This window comes from Lepidochelys kempii, chromosome 8 (genome assembly GCF_965140265.1).
Source record: "Lepidochelys kempii isolate rLepKem1 chromosome 8, rLepKem1.hap2, whole genome shotgun sequence".
NCBI classification, from domain to species: domain Eukaryota; kingdom Metazoa; phylum Chordata; order Testudines; family Cheloniidae; genus Lepidochelys; species Lepidochelys kempii.
This window is the reverse complement of record NC_133263.1, coordinates 4,415,429-4,432,652: the sequence shown is the minus strand read 5'-3', so window position 1 is coordinate 4,432,652 and position 17,224 is coordinate 4,415,429. Positions and strand designations below refer to the sequence as shown.

At 41.6% G+C, this 17,224-nt stretch overlaps 1 protein-coding gene across 3 annotated transcripts; it reads left to right on the top strand.

The window, feature by feature from the left end:
* The first annotated feature begins 9 nt into the window (after positions 1 to 9).
* Positions 10 to 16,762, top strand: MRPL22 (mitochondrial ribosomal protein L22). 3 transcript variants are annotated; one of them, XM_073355264.1, is made up of 8 exons: positions 100 to 116; positions 207 to 252; positions 502 to 641; positions 888 to 1,033; positions 4,123 to 4,188; positions 4,672 to 4,749; positions 6,633 to 6,702; positions 16,192 to 16,762. In XM_073355264.1, the coding sequence occupies exons 3-8, from the start codon at positions 590 to 592 to the stop codon at positions 16,401 to 16,403; spliced, it is 624 nt and encodes a 207-aa protein (XP_073211365.1). In that variant the 5' UTR covers positions 100 to 116; positions 207 to 252; positions 502 to 589; the 3' UTR covers positions 16,404 to 16,762. The 3 variants fall into 3 exon arrangements, with proteins under 3 accessions (XP_073211364.1, XP_073211365.1, XP_073211367.1); XM_073355263.1 differs by lacking the exon at positions 502 to 641 and having other exon boundaries at positions 10 to 116; positions 898 to 1,033; XM_073355266.1 differs by lacking the exon at positions 100 to 116 and having other exon boundaries at positions 201 to 252; positions 898 to 1,033.
* Positions 16,763 to 17,224: the final 462 nt, after the last annotated feature.

The window sequence follows — 17,224 nt, the reverse complement described above, 5'->3', positions numbered from 1 at the left end:
GACCTCCCGGCGCACGAGCGCCGGGCCGGGGCCGCGGGCGGCGCTGCGCATGCGTGGAGAGCAGCTGCTGCGAGGCGAGCCGGAGAAGATGGCGGCGCCGGTGGTGGTTGGAGCTGGTGAGCGTGAGGGGAGGTGGGACGGGGACGGGGCTGGGGGGAGGCGTTTGTCCGCCGCTTCCTCACTAACTCCCCGCTTCGCCGTTGTAGGGGCTGCCTGGGCGCGGAGCCTTCTCAGCTGGGCCCGGCCGGAGAGGTAAGTCTGACCCCCCCCCCCCCCCGCAGGCAGGGTCGGATCTCCCGGGCTGAGGCTCTGCCCCTCGGGAGGGTGCGCCCCGGTTGGGGGGCGGCCCGCCCCGCCTCTCGGGAGGGTGTGTGCCGGGGGGGGGGGCGGCGCTATAAGGTCAATAGCCGAAAAGCGGGCAAGAATTAGTTAAATTGCAGACGGTAGTGTCTCCTTGCTCGATGATAGGATTCTTTCAGGCCAGTTCATTTTTATATGCAGGGACAAATGAATGGGTTAAGTCTTCCAATCTGGAATGAGGTGTGCTGGCTGTGTTACTGACCGGGACTGAAGTACTTTGGCGGCATTGATGGGCACTTACGTTTGGAATAGCTGTACAGGAAGGCTCACTGCTCATCTCAGTGAGTCCCAGATTTCTCATATACACAGGAGAAATGCCCTTGGCATAAAGGCATATCTCTTATAACTTCCTTTTACCAGTTGCCAATGTTAAATATACATGTAAGTTTACCAAACTCACATTTTTCTTTGCTGTTTAAACTCATCTGGTACAGTCTGATGTTTCAGTGACTTAGCATACAGTCAGTTTCAGTTATCTGGATAGGATCACACTGCACAGGTCCAGCAGCAAAACAATTAAAATATAGTTTCTTGCAGGTTACTAGCATCTTGCAGTATTTCTCTTCTGTCAAATATCCAAACAAGAACGTATCTTCAGAATGTCGGGAGATGGGAGAAGAAGAACAGAATGGTTTACCCTCCGCAGCTGCCAGGAGAGCCTCGAAGACCAGCAGTAAGAATTCACCTGTGAAATCTCTCTACCTACTTATATGTAGCAAATAGTTGCTTCCAAGCAGACTGCTGCCTATCTCTGGCTAATTCCACAAGGCAATCACGTATAACTAATTAGCAGACTCAGTCCAAGATTTGGGTATTTTAGGCATCTTTTATTCATAACTGTATCAGCAAAGGAGGTTCATTTAATCTTAGAATTTAGAAATGGGAAAGAGCTACTGAATCCTCAAGTCTCAGCTTGGACCTCAGTTATTGTTTAATTTGATTGCCCAACTAATTTGTGTTTTGCATAATACAAAGCTACAGATTAACTTACTTATTGTTGGTCACTCTGACAAACTAACTAAATGCTGAGCCTTGAACTGACTGAGGAAAGCAACATGAGAATCCTTTCTCTAATTATTTCCTTAATATTGCCTTCCTCTGCTGCTCGGTCAAGATAGTGTGGGAAAAGCTAGCTTAATTATGTGCATGCTGAGTCAAATTCAGTTGGTAGAAAAATAGAATAATGTTTTATGTAGTTGAGTTCACAATTAATTTCAAATCTGGAAAAATAAGCCTATTACATGATTACATTCTTACCTTGCTTCTTTGGGGCACTTAAAAGCTGGAAATCAGGGTGGATAAAAATCAGTGATGTAAAAAAAATTTAAAAATCATTTTTTTAATTTAAATTGGATTTTTTGATAAAATACTTTTTGAGGGAAAAAACCTATCTAAAGATAGATGTATTATAGCTCAAAGATATCATGGAATAAGGATTATAAATTCTTAATTCTATAGTATGAGCCAATATATTCATGTAACGTTTAAGAAAAGTTTTGTAAATGAGTCCCAGTAGTTCATGGGTTAGGGACCCAATCTTATGAGGTTTCAGGGGCTTCTGTATAGATTATTTAGGTTAATCTTTCTATCTGCCCAATGAGACTCAGTGCTCAGTCTAGAAGATACCATCAGAGATGCTTAGTTTTGCAGTTCTCAAACTGTGGATTTGTGTCTCCAGAGATAACATGTTTGTTAACAGCAAAATTGTTTTAAAATAAATACATAATGTATAGGAGGTGAGAGATAACAGACCTCAGCCCTATTGTCCCTCTGCAAATTTGTGTACAGGGAGTCAATCCCTTACCTCTCTCTAAAAGTGCAAAGTTTCAAAAAGTTCAATGAATAAAAGATTATTGGGGGCAGAATAGGTCTGGACTCGGGGGAAGAAGTCTGGAGATAAATGTGAGAAGGGAGGGACAGGCAATAGAAACAAAAGTGAAACTGTTTGAGCAGCATATTCCGGAAGTCCTGAGCTCTTTCTGAGTGTAGCCTTCATTGATTTGAGATCTACCATACCATTCTTTCACTAGAAGGGAAAACCTATAATGGCAGCAGGCCGTAAAAGAGACCCAGTTTGGAAATAAGAACTATTCAAGAATTTGCTGATGTTTTTTTTAAAGAAAGTCAAACCAGTGAACTGGTGGAAGTCACTTAAGCACTTGGATTCAGAGACTGTTGAAGTGATATCTCACTTTTAACAGCAGTAGCTTCTTCTGCAGATGTAGAAAGAATATTTTCTTCCTTTGGACGAATTCATTCCAAATTGAGAAATCATTTGGAACCTGAAAAAGCAGGAAAGCTTGTTTTTTCTTTTTCATATTATGAATAAACAGGAAAATGAAGGTGAAGACGACTGAGTTAGCTGCAGAAGCCAATATTTTAAGTTTCTCATGTTGACTTGGCTGACATAGTCGATTTAATTTTTTTTAAATATTTCATTTAACTATTTTAGTTAAAAACCATTTTAACAAAAACAAACCTGATTTTAAAAAAATTGAATGTTTAAATTCAAAAATTCATATGCTTGTTTTGTTAAAATATTATGTTTGCTGTTGAAGAAAAAAATCCAGAATATATAACGTTGTTGTTTTAGTTAAATAAAACTATTTAAATGTCTGTCTGGTGATGTTCTCCTCCTAATAGAGCATGCCAAGAAAATTCTCCAAAGATTAATCATTAATCTTTTGAATTGGAGATGGTTCACCTCCCAATGACTTCATAAATAATTTGCTTCAGTTACCTTTGGTAAATGAAATAACCAAACAGTCATTCATTTTCTGATATATCTGTAAAAGAATCTGAAAAGTTTTCAAAATCACTTAAAAAATGTATAGTGTGTATCTTCTAAAATTGAAACCTACATCTATCTCTGAGTTGTGAAGAATATGTATTAAGGTTATAACAACCAAAAAGAATGCACATTTAAATCGAATCCACCCTGCTGGAAATGTAGTTAGATATGCTAGGGTTTTTTTCTGTCGGCTTGTGTTTAATGTGTAACTAGATAAACTAAATATTGAAAGGCTGGGCACTGGAGGAAGGAGTAGTACTACCTTTAAGATCTCAAAATTAGCAGCCTGCACTGAGATGTATGGGAAATTTTGGAAGGTTCATTTTAAAATTCTTCCAAGTATTTCACTTGGAACTAAAAATTGTAGTCCTGTATTTTTATAACTCTTTACTTAAAAGTAATGAATTTAGTATCAAGTGTTTGGATTGTTGCTCAGCAAAGCTTAAATGAAAAGCACTTGCATCTCAAAAGAATAGTTGATTTTAAAAAAAAAATGCACTTTATTTTGTGTGGGACAGGAGCCTTTGATCTTAAGCCTTAAGAATATGTGCAGTGAGTAATGAAATGAATGAAACGTTAATTATATAATTTATTAAAATATAAATCTTCTTTTATTTAAAATTTTGCACTGATGTGTTAAATTCCACTTGCTGTTTCTAGCCCTTGTAGGTGCAGTAGTGGTGTTCAAGTGGCTCTTTGGAGACAGCTTTTCTTATCAATCACTGATTGAGAAGCCATCCTGCTTCTGAAGGGTTAATTAAGTTCATTTATAGCACCAGTGTGTAGAAGCGTTAATAAAATGTTTTGACCAGATATGTTTGACCTGGAGTTCTTGTAGTGTAATAGCAGAAGTGGTCATCTTGCCTTGTAAGATTATTTTTTCTTCCCAAGATATTATGAACATTCCATCTTCTCACTTTCACAGCCAAATCACCACTATTATAGCTTTAAAAAAAATCTCTTTTCCCTAGGAAATATTCCACTGTCGAAGGGACATAAAATACAGTAAGGACAAGATGTGGTATTTGGCAAAACTGGTAAGAGAAAATTTTAACTTTGTGCAATGTTCTTGGTAGGAAAGTGTAAATATTTTTAATTCCTATATTTCTAACTTATTGCTTTGGATAAGCAGAAGCCTGATTCAGCCAGTTTGTTCAGCTTTTGCATTGTAAAATCTCTGGAAAACTCTTCCCATGGTTTTGTATAAGCTTGCTCATCTAGTGCAGATGACTAATAATTTGCATTTCTGTAGAGCCAACTAACTGCTGTTCAGCAGCAGATAGTGGTAGGAATTTTGGTCAAGGACCATCCTTCCCTTATGAAAAATTGTATGGCAATTGACTGATAAAAATTCTGCACTAAAGGTTTTATTGTGTGGTGGATGGGAATGGGGTGCTAAAATCTTTGAAATTTAACTACAATATCAGCATTGTTCCTGGCACTGCAATCTTAAATAACATTTTTTTTCTCCCTTTTGTTCAGAAGGGTTTAATTTTTCTGTTAACTTCTCCTAATTCCAGATAAAAGGAATGTCAATTGATCAGGCTCTTGCTCAGCTGGAATTCAATGACAAGAAGGGTGCAAAGGTGATCAAAGAGGTATATTGTGCAATTCTTTAGCACTTCAGTGTCCAAACAGACTTTTTCAAACTCATACCTATATCAGAGTTTCAAGAGACTTTCCATTAAGCCCACCTGGAATATTTTGATCAAGTCATATTGGCTACACTAATTAATTTATTCTGCTCTAATTTGTCCAGGCATTAATGACCTCTGCACACAATATTTTAGTAACCAGTGGTAGCAGAGTGCGTGAGTGTTCTCTGTTCATAATGACCAGCCTTCAAAAACATTTAAACTCATGTCTCTAAGCTTATAGCTTAAAACATATTTTGAATTTATAAATTGTAGGGCACAAAAAGGAAGAACACCTGAGTCTTGTATGAAAATCTCTATGATTGGCTTTATGTTGCAAATGTCATAGGCCTCTTAAACAGGTGACCCACTTGCTCACTAGAGGAGGCATCAGTTTTCAATACAAAAGTACTGAAGTAAAGCATGTCACTTTTCACCTTGAAACAGTGAACTTCAGTGGTTAATCCTGCACAACCTCAGAAATTGCATTTCTAGTCTAGAGTGTGACCCTTCATGAAGATGAACATAAGAACAGCCATATTGGGTCAGACCAATGGTCTGTATAGTGCAGTATCCTGTCTTTTGGCAGTGGCCAGTGCCAGGTGTTTAAAGGGAATGAACAGAATAGGGCAATTTTCAAGTGATCCAACCCTGTCATCCACTCCTTCTGGCAGTTAAAGGCTTAGGACACCCAAAGCATCAGGTTGCATCTCAGGTCTATCAATGGCTCTTAGCCAAGATGATCAGTCTTCCATGAACTTGTCTAATTCTTTTTTGAACCCAGTTATAGCTTTGGCCTTCACAACATCCCCTGGCAACAGGTTCCACAGGTTGACTGTGCATTGTGTGAGGAAGTACTTTTGTTTGTTTTAAATCTGCTGCCTATTAATTTCATTAGGTGACCCCTGTTTCTTGTGTTGTGTGAAGGGGTTAAAAAAAGAAAAAAGATTTAAAGCTGGCACTTGCTGGAAAAAAAACTAAAGTGAAGATTTATTTTCGGCAAATCTTTATCTCCATTTAGCATGGAAGTTGGTCACCATCAGTTTGTGCCCCAAATTTAACATCCCTCTAAATTGTTACTTCTGGGGAAAGTGCACAATATTGTAACTATTTTAGTGTTTTTGTGAATCTGTTAAGCCCAGATTTTTAAACCTATTTAAACATTGCAGCCCCTTTTGAAAATGAGATCGAGGCTCCTAAATCAGTTAGGCTTTGCAACACTCAGTGGTGCAATGCTTAAGTACCTTTTTAAAAAAATCTGGGCTTACATCACTTAAGAACTCTTAAATACTTTTGTGGGACCCATATGTTACATCATGCTACAGAGAGGGTTGTTGCTTATGTATGATCATCCTAGTAACAGCATTAGCATGAACAGTGAAAAAGTATCCCATGAAGCAATCTTTAACTTTTAAATTAAATTCCAAACTTTATATCTCAATTTCTTACGACTTTTCCCCTTTAGCTAAAATACGTCTGTGTTTAATTTGTTAAAACTGAACCTGCATCCAAATAGGTAGGAAAAGAACCCCCTTCTAGAGTACAGGTCAAATTCATCACTGGCATAAGCATGCACAACTCCACTGATGCTAATGGAGATGACCTCTTCCACCAGTGGTGAGTTTAGCCCTACATCTGTACCTGTATCACAACTACACCAGAGACCATCCCTGCCATTTTCAAAGCTTCTCTGAAAGAGAGAAAGAGGCCCCCTGCTTGTAGTCTCATCCTTTTAGAATCCGTTTCTACTACTGGTTTAAAAATGGAAACAATTACGGGTATCTTTATGGAGATGAGAAATTGTATTGCTTTAATTCATGTTCACCATTTATTTTCTTTTGCTCTAGGTTCTTCTGGAAGCTCAAGAAATGGCAGTGAGAAATCACAACGTAGAATTCAAATCAAATTTATACATAGGTAAAATTGTTTCTTATTTTTTTAAAACTGCTTCTGCTGGAGCCTGGAGGAGCACTCAGTGGCTGCTCTGGCAAGAGAGGTAGCAGTGGCGCCCCGCTCCTGCCCTGAGCACAGCTCCCCATCCTGCTCAACGCAACTCTCCCCCTCCACTCCCCTTCCCCCCTCAGAGCGTGGCTCCCCCCTGTCCTGCCCCACTTGCCACCCTGCCCTGGCTCCCGGGGCGGGTGGAGAGGGGAGGAGGGGGTGTGATTGAAAAAGTTTGGGGACCACTGTGCTACAGCATTGCAGCCCATTCCAGGCAGCTACTGACCTTGCTCTTCCCTGAGGCTCTTTTTATATGGGCCTGCTGGGCCCTGATTGGCTTCTCCTCACAGCCCCTCTCCCATTGGCTGCTTCTCCTGCAGCATCCCCAGGGTTCTGTTAAGCCAGGGGTAGGCAAACTTTTTCGCTGGAGGGCCACATTGGAGTGTGAAACTGTATGGAGGGCTGGGTAGGGAAGGCTGTGCCTCCCCAAACAGCCTGGCCCCTTTCCCCATCCGCCCCCCTTCCGCTTCCTGCCCCTTGACTGCCCCCCTCAGAACCCCCGACCCATCCAACCCCCCTGCTCCTTCTCCCCTGACTGCTCCCCCAGGACCCCACCCCCTTCCACCCCATCCAACCACTCCCTGTCCCCTTATCCAACCCCCTGCCCCTCCCCCCCACCCCCTTACCGTGCAGCTCAGAGCAGCAGGAGCTCACTGGCCAGAGCCAGCCGCACTGCCCGTGCAGCAGCATGGCTGCGTGGGAGGGGGGACAGCAGGGGAGGGGCCAGGAGCTCGCCTCCCCAGCCAGGAGCTCATGGGCCATAGTTTTGCCCACCACCTCTGTGTTAAGCCCTTACAGGCCAGCATGGGGCCAACACCATCACAACTACAAATTTTATTCTTTAGCAAAATGCTAATGTTAAAAACCAGAGAACCTCAGTACTCCATCTTCCCAGAGCAGTTAAGAATTAGGCAATCAAGCCTTTAGTCAGTACTTGCAGTTACCAGCACTTTCTACAGCATTCAACACCATTTTTAGTAAGAGAGACGTCCATCCATCACAATACCAGATAGAATCTCTACTAGCTGTACACAAATGGACAGTCTCATTTGGAGGAGGAGGCTTGACTTCAGCAAATAAGAAAAGAATTCAGTCTCTCTTACTGGTACTGTTTCAGTGCTACCAGGTAGCTTTGACCATCCTGGATGAGTAGAGAGCAGGTTTCCATTCACCTTCAGTATTAATGCTAACACCTACGTCTGTAATCCACCAAACAAATTAATTTTAACTTGCCTTAGAAACATCTTATCCAAGAGCAGGCACATTTTTAGGGTGCGGACCACATCTCAACACTACTTGTGGAACACCTCCTTCCCCGTGCACAGTCACATGATGGGCCTAGGGAAACTACGGCAATGGCTTACATGGGAAAATACTAGGAAAATATTTATATGCCCTTAATTGTCTTTTGGGCAAAAAAACATTTTTATTTAAAAACGTTTATTGCACTGTCTGTCCAACTCTTTGTGCCATCTCTGCCTCTGATCCAGTCCCCGTCTCTTCCTCAGTCTTTTCTATTGCTTGGTTTTCTTCTCCTTTGCATGTGCTGTCTAGTCAGCTGGTGCCCTTCTCTCTCTGGACATTCTGCACACAAACCCCCCCCCCCCCCCCAAAAAAAAAAAAAACCAGAAAAATTCAGTTGTCCTCTGAAGAGTTATTGAATTAAATATGGAGACTGAATTTAGTAGTGTGAAATAACCAGATTTTTATCCCACTTTAAGTGCAAATCTGAACCCCCCCAACTGTGGAATTGTAACTGTGTTTCTAACAGGACACTGAACTCCAATACTTATCAATGATGGTCTTGTGTGTAGTAATGTGTGGGGGTTTTTTTCTGTGTATGACTGCTGTAGTGTCACGTTTTCAAGGATCTATCCTTTCCAATAGTGTGTAACTTACATTTAGATGTGGAATACTAGCCAATAGTTCTCTTACTTTTGAGTAGCTGAACTTCTGTCAACCTCTCATTAACGTAATAGAGATTCTAAATGAAGTGCTTTTAGACACAGCCTTACATGCAGTCTTCTCATTTGTCCCCTATCAAATTTCTGCTATTACCTCTCACGGCATGATCAGTGCCATGGAATGTTCATTTTGCTTTTGAACTTAGAATGATGAAAAAAGGCAATGGAATTGGCTTCTAACAAGGGGAAAAATAGAATCATAGAAGATTAGGGTTGGAAGAGACCTCAGGAGGTCATCTAGTCCAACCCCTTGCTCAGGGCAGGACCAACCCCAACTAAATCATCCCAGCCAGGGCTTGTCAAGCTAGGCCTTAAAAACCTCTAAGGATGGAGGTTCCACCACCTCCCTAGCATGTCACTTCATAATATTCATGACCTCTGAAGTGGACAGTTTGGGAGAAAGTGACTGAACTGATTGGTGAGTTACTCCTTTCTGGGGGAGGGTTAAAGAAAGGTGTCTTGTAATGTTAAAGTTTTAAGGGAAACATTTAACTGAAATGCTTGTTAATGGAGTACTAATGGGCAAGGCAAGCTGTTTTAAAACTAAAGGAGTACTTGTGGCATCTTAGAGACTAACAAATGTATTTGAGCATAAGCTTGCGTGAGCTACAGGTCACTTCATCGGATGCATTCAGTGGAAAATGCAGTGGGGAGATTTATAGACACAGACAACATGAAACAATGGGTGTTACCATACACCTGTAATGAGAGTGGTAAGGTGAGCTATTATCAGCAGGAGAGCGGGAGAACCTTTTGTAGCGATAATCAAGGTGGGCCATTTCCAGCAGTTGACAAGAATGTCTGAGGAATGGGGGGGGATAAACATGGGGAAATAGTTTTACTTAGTGTAATGACCATCCACTCCCAGTCTTTATTCAAGCCTAAGTTAATTGTATCCAGTTTGTAAATTAATTCCAATTCAGCAGTCTCTCGTTGGAGTCTGTTTTTGAAGTTTTTTTGTTGAAGCATTGCCACTTTTAGGTCTGTAATCGAGTGACCAAAGAGAGATTGAAGTGTTCTCCGACTGGTTTTTGAATGTTCTAATTCTTGACATCTGATTTGTGTCCATTTATTCTTTTACGTAGAGACTGTCCAGTTTGACCAATGTACATGGCAGAGGGGCACTGCTGGCACATGATGGAATATATCACATTGGTAGATGTGCAGATGAATGAGCCTCTGATAGTGTGGCTGATGTGATTAGGCCCTGTGATGGTGTCCCCTGAATAGATATGTGGACACAGTTCGCAACAGGCTTTGTTGCAAGGATAGGTTCCTGGGTTAGTGGTTCTGTTGTGTGGTGTGTGGTTGCTGGTGAGTATTTGCTTCAGGTTAGGGGGATGTCTGTAAGCGAGGACTGGCCAGTCTCCCAAGATCTGTGAGAGTGATGGGTCGTCCTTCAGGATAGACTGTAGATCCTTGATGATGCATTGGTGAGGTTTTAGTTGGGGGCTGAAGGTGGTGGCTAGTGGCGTTCTGTTATTTTCTTTGTTGAGCCTGTCCTGTAGCAGGTAACTTCTGGGTACTCTTCTGGCTCTGTCAATCTGTTTCTTCACTTCAGCAGGTGGGTACTGTAGTTGTAAGCTGTAGTTGATAGAGATCTTGTAGGTGTTTGTCTCTGTCTGAGGGGTTGGAGCAAATGTGGTTACATCATAGAGCTTGGCTGTAGACAATGGATCGTGTGGTGTGGTCTGGATGAAAGCTGGAGGCATGTAGGTAGGAATAATGGTCAGTAGGTTTCCGGTATAGGGTGATGTTTATGTGACCATCGCTTATTAGCACCGTAGTGTCCAGGAAGTGGATCTCTTGTGTGGACTGGTCCAGGCTGAGGTTGATGGTGGGATGGAAATTGTTGAAATCATGGTGGAATTCCTCAAGGGCTTCTTTTCCATGCGTCCAGATGATGAAGATGTCATCAATGTAGTGCAAGTAGAGAAGGGGTGTTAGGGGACGAGAGCTGATGAAGCGTTGTTCTAAGTCAGCCGTAAAAATGTTGGCATATTGTGGGGCCATGCGGGTACCCATGGCAGTGCCGCTGATCTGAAGGTATACATTGTCCCCAAATGTGAAATAGTTATGGGTGAGGACGAAGTCACAAAGTTCAGCCACCAGGTTTGCCGTGACATTATCGGGGATAGTGTTCTTGACGGCTTGTAGTCCATCTTTGTGTGGAATGTGGGTGTAGAGGCCTTCTACATCCATAGTGGCTAGGATGGTGTTTTCAGGAAGATCACCGATGGATTGTAGTTTCCTCAGGAAGTCAGTGGTGTCTCGAAGGTAGCTGGGAGTGCTGGTAGCATAGGGCCTGAGGAGGGAGTCTACATAGCCAGACAATCCTGCTGTCAGGGTGCCAATTCCTGAGATGATGGGGTGTCCAGGATTTCCAGGTTTATGGATCTTGGGTAGCAGATAGAACACCCCTGGTCAGGGTTCCAGGGGTGTGTCTGTGCGGATTTGTTCTTGTGCTTTTTCAGGGAGTTTCTTGAGCAAATGGTGTAGTTTCTTTTGGTAACCCTCAGAGGGATCAGAGGCTAATGGCTTGTAGAAAGTGGTGTTGGAGAGCTGCCGAGCAGCCTCTTGTTCATATTCCGACCTATTCATGATGACGACAGCACCTCCTTTGTCAGCCTTTTTTATTACGATGTCAGAGTTGTTTCTGAGACTGTGGATGGCATTGTATTTTGCACAGCTGATTTTATGGGGCAAGTGATGCTGCTTTTCCACAATTTCAGCCCATGCACGTCGGCGGAAGCACTCTATGTAGAAGTCCAGTTTGTTGTTTCGACCTTCAGGAGGAGTCCACCCAGAATCCTTCTTTTTGTAGTCTTGATAGGAAGGTCTCTGGGGGTCAGTATGTTGTTCAGAGGTGTGTTGGAAATATTCCTTGAGTCGGAGATGTTGAAAATAGGATTCTAGGTCACCACAGAACTGTATCATGTTCGTGGGGGTGGAGGGGCAGAAGGAGAGGCCCCGAGATAGGACAGGTTCTTCTGCTGGGCTAAGAGTATAGTTGGATAGATTAACAATATTGCTCGGTGGGTTAAGGGAACCACTGTTGTGGCCCCTTGTGGCATGTAGTAGTTTGGATAGTTTAGTGTCCTTTTTCTTTTGTAGAGAAGCAAAGTGTGTGTTGTAAATGGCTTGTCTATTTTTTGTAAAGTCCAGCCACGAGGAAGTTTGTGTGGAAGGTTGGTTTTTTATGAGTGTCCAGTTTTGAGAGCTCATTCTTAATCTTTCCCTGTTTGCTGTAGGGGATGTTGATCAGATGGTTCCGCAGTTTCTTTGAGAGTGTGTGGCACAAGCTGTCAGCATAGTCTGTGTGGTATGTAGATTGTAATGGATTTTTTACCTTCAGTCCTTTTGGTACGATGTCCATCTGTTTGCATTTGGAAAGGAAGATAATGTCTGTCTGTATCTGTACGAGTTTTTTTCCATGCAGTTGATAGATTTCCACTCCATACAGCTAAATTCAGTGCCTTGCACAATGACAGGTTTCAGAGTAGCCACCGTGTTAGTCTGTATCCGCAAAAAGAAAAGGAGGAGTACTTGTGGCACCTTAGAGGCGAACAAATTTATTTGAGCATAAGCTTTCTTGAGCTACAACTCACTTCATCAGATGCATGCAGTGGAAAATACAGTGGGGAGATTTATATACCCATTGTTTCATGTTCTCTGTGTATATAAATCTCCCCACTTTATTTTCCACTGCATGCATCTGATGAAGTGAGCTGTAGCTCACGAAAGCTCATGCTCAAATAAATTTGTTCGTCTCTAAGGTGCCACTAGTACTCCTTTTCTTTTTGCGGATACAGACTAACACGGCTGCTACTCTGAAACCTGCTTTAAAACTGTATTCCACCTTAGTTCCTTTATTGCCCAGAGACGCAGGTCCTACTTACTCCTCAGTCACTTCATAAGGTGCTACACTGTGTTCCCTTATGTTCCCATTGAGTTCCTTAAGGAAAAAATCTACAGCAAAGTAAATCAAGAATGAGATAAAAGCAAACATGTTCTAGGGCAAATCCTGAAGCTGTGGCTTTAGCACACCTCTAGCCAGATGTAGCAAACAGCATATTCTACTTCAGATCCATGCAGTTTGTTTGTAATATCTGGCTGGTCCGTTTTGGCAAAGCCTGGTACTCAGGAGCAGAGGTGCTAAAAAGCTGAGTGGAATTTGAGCAAAATCAGCTTTTGTTGTTGCTAGTGCAGTGTGTTGTGGGATTTTGTTTGCATCATAGCTCCACCTTATTCCTGCATGTGCTACTTGGCAGCAAGGTAAAACACCAGACGTAAAAAGTAGGGCTATAGATTAATCTCAGTTAACTCATGTGATTAACTAAAGAAAATTAATAGTGATTAAAAAAAATTAATCACAGTTTTAATCACACTGTTAAATTTCAATTGGGATTCTATTGTTTGTTAAATATTTTTGGATGTTTTTCTTCATTTCAAGTATATTGATTTCAGTTACAACACAGAATACACAGTGTACAGTGCTCACTTTATATTTATTTGTTATTACAAACATTTGCACTATAAAATGATAAAATATAGTATTTTTCAGTTCTCCCATTACAAGTACTGTAGTGCAGTGGGGGACTGGAAAAATACTATTTTTGTTTTTTTACAATGCAAATATTTGTAATAAAAATAAATATAAAGTGAGCACTGTATTCTGTTGTAATTTAAATCAATCAATATATTTGAAAATGTAGAAAAATCCAAAAATATTTAAATAAATGGTGTTCTGTTGTTTAACAACGCGATTAACTGTGATTACTTTTTTCAATCGCCTGACAGCCATAGTAAAAAGCATTGTGTTGGGCCAAATGCCAGAAAGTACTCCGAATCCTACAAATGACACATTAGAAGCCCAGCACTCCGTAGCCAACAGAGCTGTGTACATCTTCTGCTGTAGCCCTTGAGGACATTTGGAGGTCTCATAACTGAATAAATTACTTTCTGATGACAGGCCTTAGAATCATAGAATATCAGGGTTGGAAGGGACCTCAGGAGGTCATCTAGTCCAACCCCCTGCTCAAAGCAGGACCAATCCCCAATTAAATCATCCCAGCCAGGGCTTTGTCAACCCTGACCGTAAAAACTTCTAAGGAAGGAGATTCTACCACCTCCCTAGGTAACGCATTCCAGTGTTTCACCACCCTCTTAGTGAAAATTTTTTTCCTAATATCCAACCTAAACCTCCTCCACTGCAACTTGAGACCATTACTCCTTGTCCTGTCCTCTTCTACCACTGAGAATAGTCTAGAACCATCCTCTCTGGAACCACCTCTCAGGTAGTTGAAAGCAGCTATCAAATCCCCCCTCATTCTTCTCTTCCGCAGACTAAACAATCCCAGTTCCCTCAGCCTCTCCTCATAAGTCATGTGTTCCAGACCCCTGATCATTTTTGTTGCCCTTCGCTGGACTCTCTCCAATTTATCCACATCCTTCTTGTAGTGTGGGGCCCAAAACTGGACACAGTACTCCAGATGAGGCCTCACCAATGTCGAATAGAGGGGAACGATCACGTCCCTCGATCTGCTCGCTATGCCCCTACTTATACATCCCAAAATGCCATTGGCCTTCTTGGCAACAAGGGCACACTGCTGACTCATATCCAGCTTCTCGTCCACTGTCACCCCAGGTCCTTTTCCGCAGAACTGCTGCCTAGCCATTCGGTCCCTAGTCTGTAGCTGTGCATTGGGTTCTTCCGTCCTAAGTGCAGGACCCTGCACTTATCCTTATTGAACCTCATCAGATTTCTTTTGGCCCAATCCTCCAATCCTTATTGCTTTGTGGTTAGTGCATTGCACAGCTACCCAAGATCTCTGCTCTAAGCCACTCTTAGTCCTTGGACTGAAGGTGCTGTAGAGGGAATGTCATAAGATCTTCCTCATGTTACCTTAAAGTGACCTTAGTTGCATAGCAGATAGGCTCTAAAGAGTCCCAGCCAGGCTACCGAGGTCAAGCAGAGTCAATGATTTAGATAATGGCAGAAAAAGTATACTCAAAGTTTGCAGATAATACCAAGCTGGGAGGGGTTGCAAGTGTTTTGGAGGATAGGATTAAAATTCAAAATGATCTGGACAAACTGGAGAAATGGTCTGAAATAAATAGGATGAAATTCCATAAGGACAAAAGCAAAGAACTCCACATAGGACCAATCAGTGGCACACATACAAAATGGGAAATGACTGCCTAGGAAGGAGTACTGTGGAATGGGATCTGGGGGTCATAGTGGATCACAGGCTAAATATGAGTTAACAGTGTAACACTTGCAAAAATAGTAAAGATCATTCTGGGATATATTAATAGCAGTATTGCAGGCAAGACACACGAAATAATTCTTCCGCTCTACTCCGCACTGATTAGGCCTCAACTGTAGTATTGTATCCAGTTCTGGGTGCCACATTTCAGGAAGGATGTGGACAAATTGGAGGAAGTCCAGAGAAGAGTAACAAAAATGATTAAAGGTTTAAATAACATGACCTATAAGGGATAAAAATTTCTCTTTAACTTCTGAGGATAGGTCAAGCAGCAATGGACTTAAATTGCAGCAAGGGAGGTTTAGGTCAGACATTAGGAAAAACTTTCTAGCTGTCAGGGTGGTTAAGCACTGGAATAAATTGCCGAGGGAGGTTGTAGAATCTCTGTCATTGGAGACTTTTAAGGGCATGTTAGACAAACACCTGTCAGGAATGGTCTAGACAATACTTAGTCCTGCCATGAGTGCAGGGAACTACACTAGATGACCTCTTGAGGTTCCTTCCAGTCCTACAATTCTATGAGTGCATGGTTGGGTGTTGAAATAATGAAAATATCTGGTAAGTACAGTGAGTGCTGTGGGCAGAGGAGATACGACAAAATGGAATCTGTTAAGTCTTCACAAAGAATGGAGGAGACAGGAATCTGTTACCTTGTGTTTATAAAAAGAAAAGGAGGACTTGTGGCACCTTAGAGACTAACAAGTTTATTTGAGCACAAGTTTTCGTGAGCTACAGCTCACTTTGCTGAATGCATCCGATGAAGTGAGCTGTAGCTCACGAAAGCTTATGCTCAAATAAATTTGTTAGTTTAAGGTACAAGAAGTACTCCTTTTCTTTTTGCGAATGCAGACTAACACGGCTGCTGCTCTGAAACTTGTGTTAATAGTTACTGATGAGAAGTTGGAGCAGTCATTAAAGGGACACTGTAAAACCTGGTTGGCCCTCAAATTAGCTTCTCTTTTTTGGTGTTTTCATTCACTTTGTGCAAAGTGAATAAATTACATGTGCATGCTTTTTATAATCAATATTACAGTGGTCTTAAAGAATTCTCTCAGTCATGAGCTACTCTATAACAATTCATTATGCATGCAGTAAAATGGGAAAAAATGTCTGGAGGGAAAGGAATTTGAGGGTGCTTATAAAAAATATCCTGCCAATGTCTCTTCTTCTAGCTGACTCCTTTTCTGGAAAAGGTCACTATCTGAAACGGATTCGCTACCATGGCCGAGGCATGTTTGGCATCATGGAGAAAGTCAAATGCCATTACTTTGTGAAGCTTGTAGAAGGCCCACCTCCCCCTCCGGAAGCACCACAGACTGGATTTGACCAAGCTAAGGAATATGTGCAGCAGCTCCGAAACAGAACCATTATTCATACACTATGACACTCTAATCTAGCTGTATATATATTCTTCATAGTTTGAAAATGTGTAAATAAAAATAAGATTGTAAGACAGTTTGTATTGTTTGGTTCTCAGTTTGCTATTGGCTTATTCAAGATCCACTGCATGATGCAAGGAGGCTCACAAGCTTATTTTTTACTGTTTAATTATAGCACCATAGATGTGTAACCCATGGAAAGGCAATGAGTATCCCTTCTCCTGAGAAGTTTGCAGTCACACAATGATACTTTCTTTAAACGTGTTTTTGGTATCTGTCTTACCAATTTTTCTCAGCCTTTGAATTGCCAGTTCTGTTCTCTGAATTTTATGCTGAAAATGGAAGAAATAAATCAGAAAATTCAGTTGTCTGTCCTTAAATGATCCACTAGTGCCTTGTATAGTAGCTGTTTTTGTTTCTCATGCTGTAAGTACGTCTGCATGGGTACAAGGAACTTCTGGTGCAGGTCTGGTTGTGGGCTCAGGGCCTTAATTAGTGAAATGTACATAAAGTCTTTAATCTGGCATAGGCACAACAATGTGACTAAAGTGTAGAGTCAGAATCAGACAAGCTCATAATTTCAGTCTCAGATCTTCCATTTTATTTACTTTTAATATTAACCTGTTTATCTAGTGCTGGTCTATCTTAGCAGCTTCTGACACACAGGAAAGCTCTGTAGAAGATAGTCTCAACTATGCACTTTAAGTGGATTTGTTGATTGTTGGGTGTCCCTTACTCTGAAGCATCTTTGACCATTCCTAAAGCACATCTTTAAGATAATTGATGGGATTGTTGTCCCTTCAGTTGTACTGGATGCTTATGGCCC

What these genes read in the sequence shown, in the direction of transcription:
- MRPL22 (XM_073355263.1), top strand. Translation starts at nt 50, where the DNA reads ATGCGTGGAGAGCAGCTGCTGCGAGGCGAGCCGGAGAAGATGGCGGCG. An exon ending in TGTGGTATTTGGCAAAACTG is followed by an intron (nt 4,189 to 4,671) that starts GTAAGAGAAAAT and finishes TCCTAATTCCAG; the next exon opens with ATAAAAGGAATGTCAATTGA. An exon ending in CAAATCAAATTTATACATAG is followed by an intron (nt 6,703 to 16,191) that starts GTAAAATTGTTT and finishes CTCTTCTTCTAG; the next exon opens with CTGACTCCTTTTCTGGAAAA.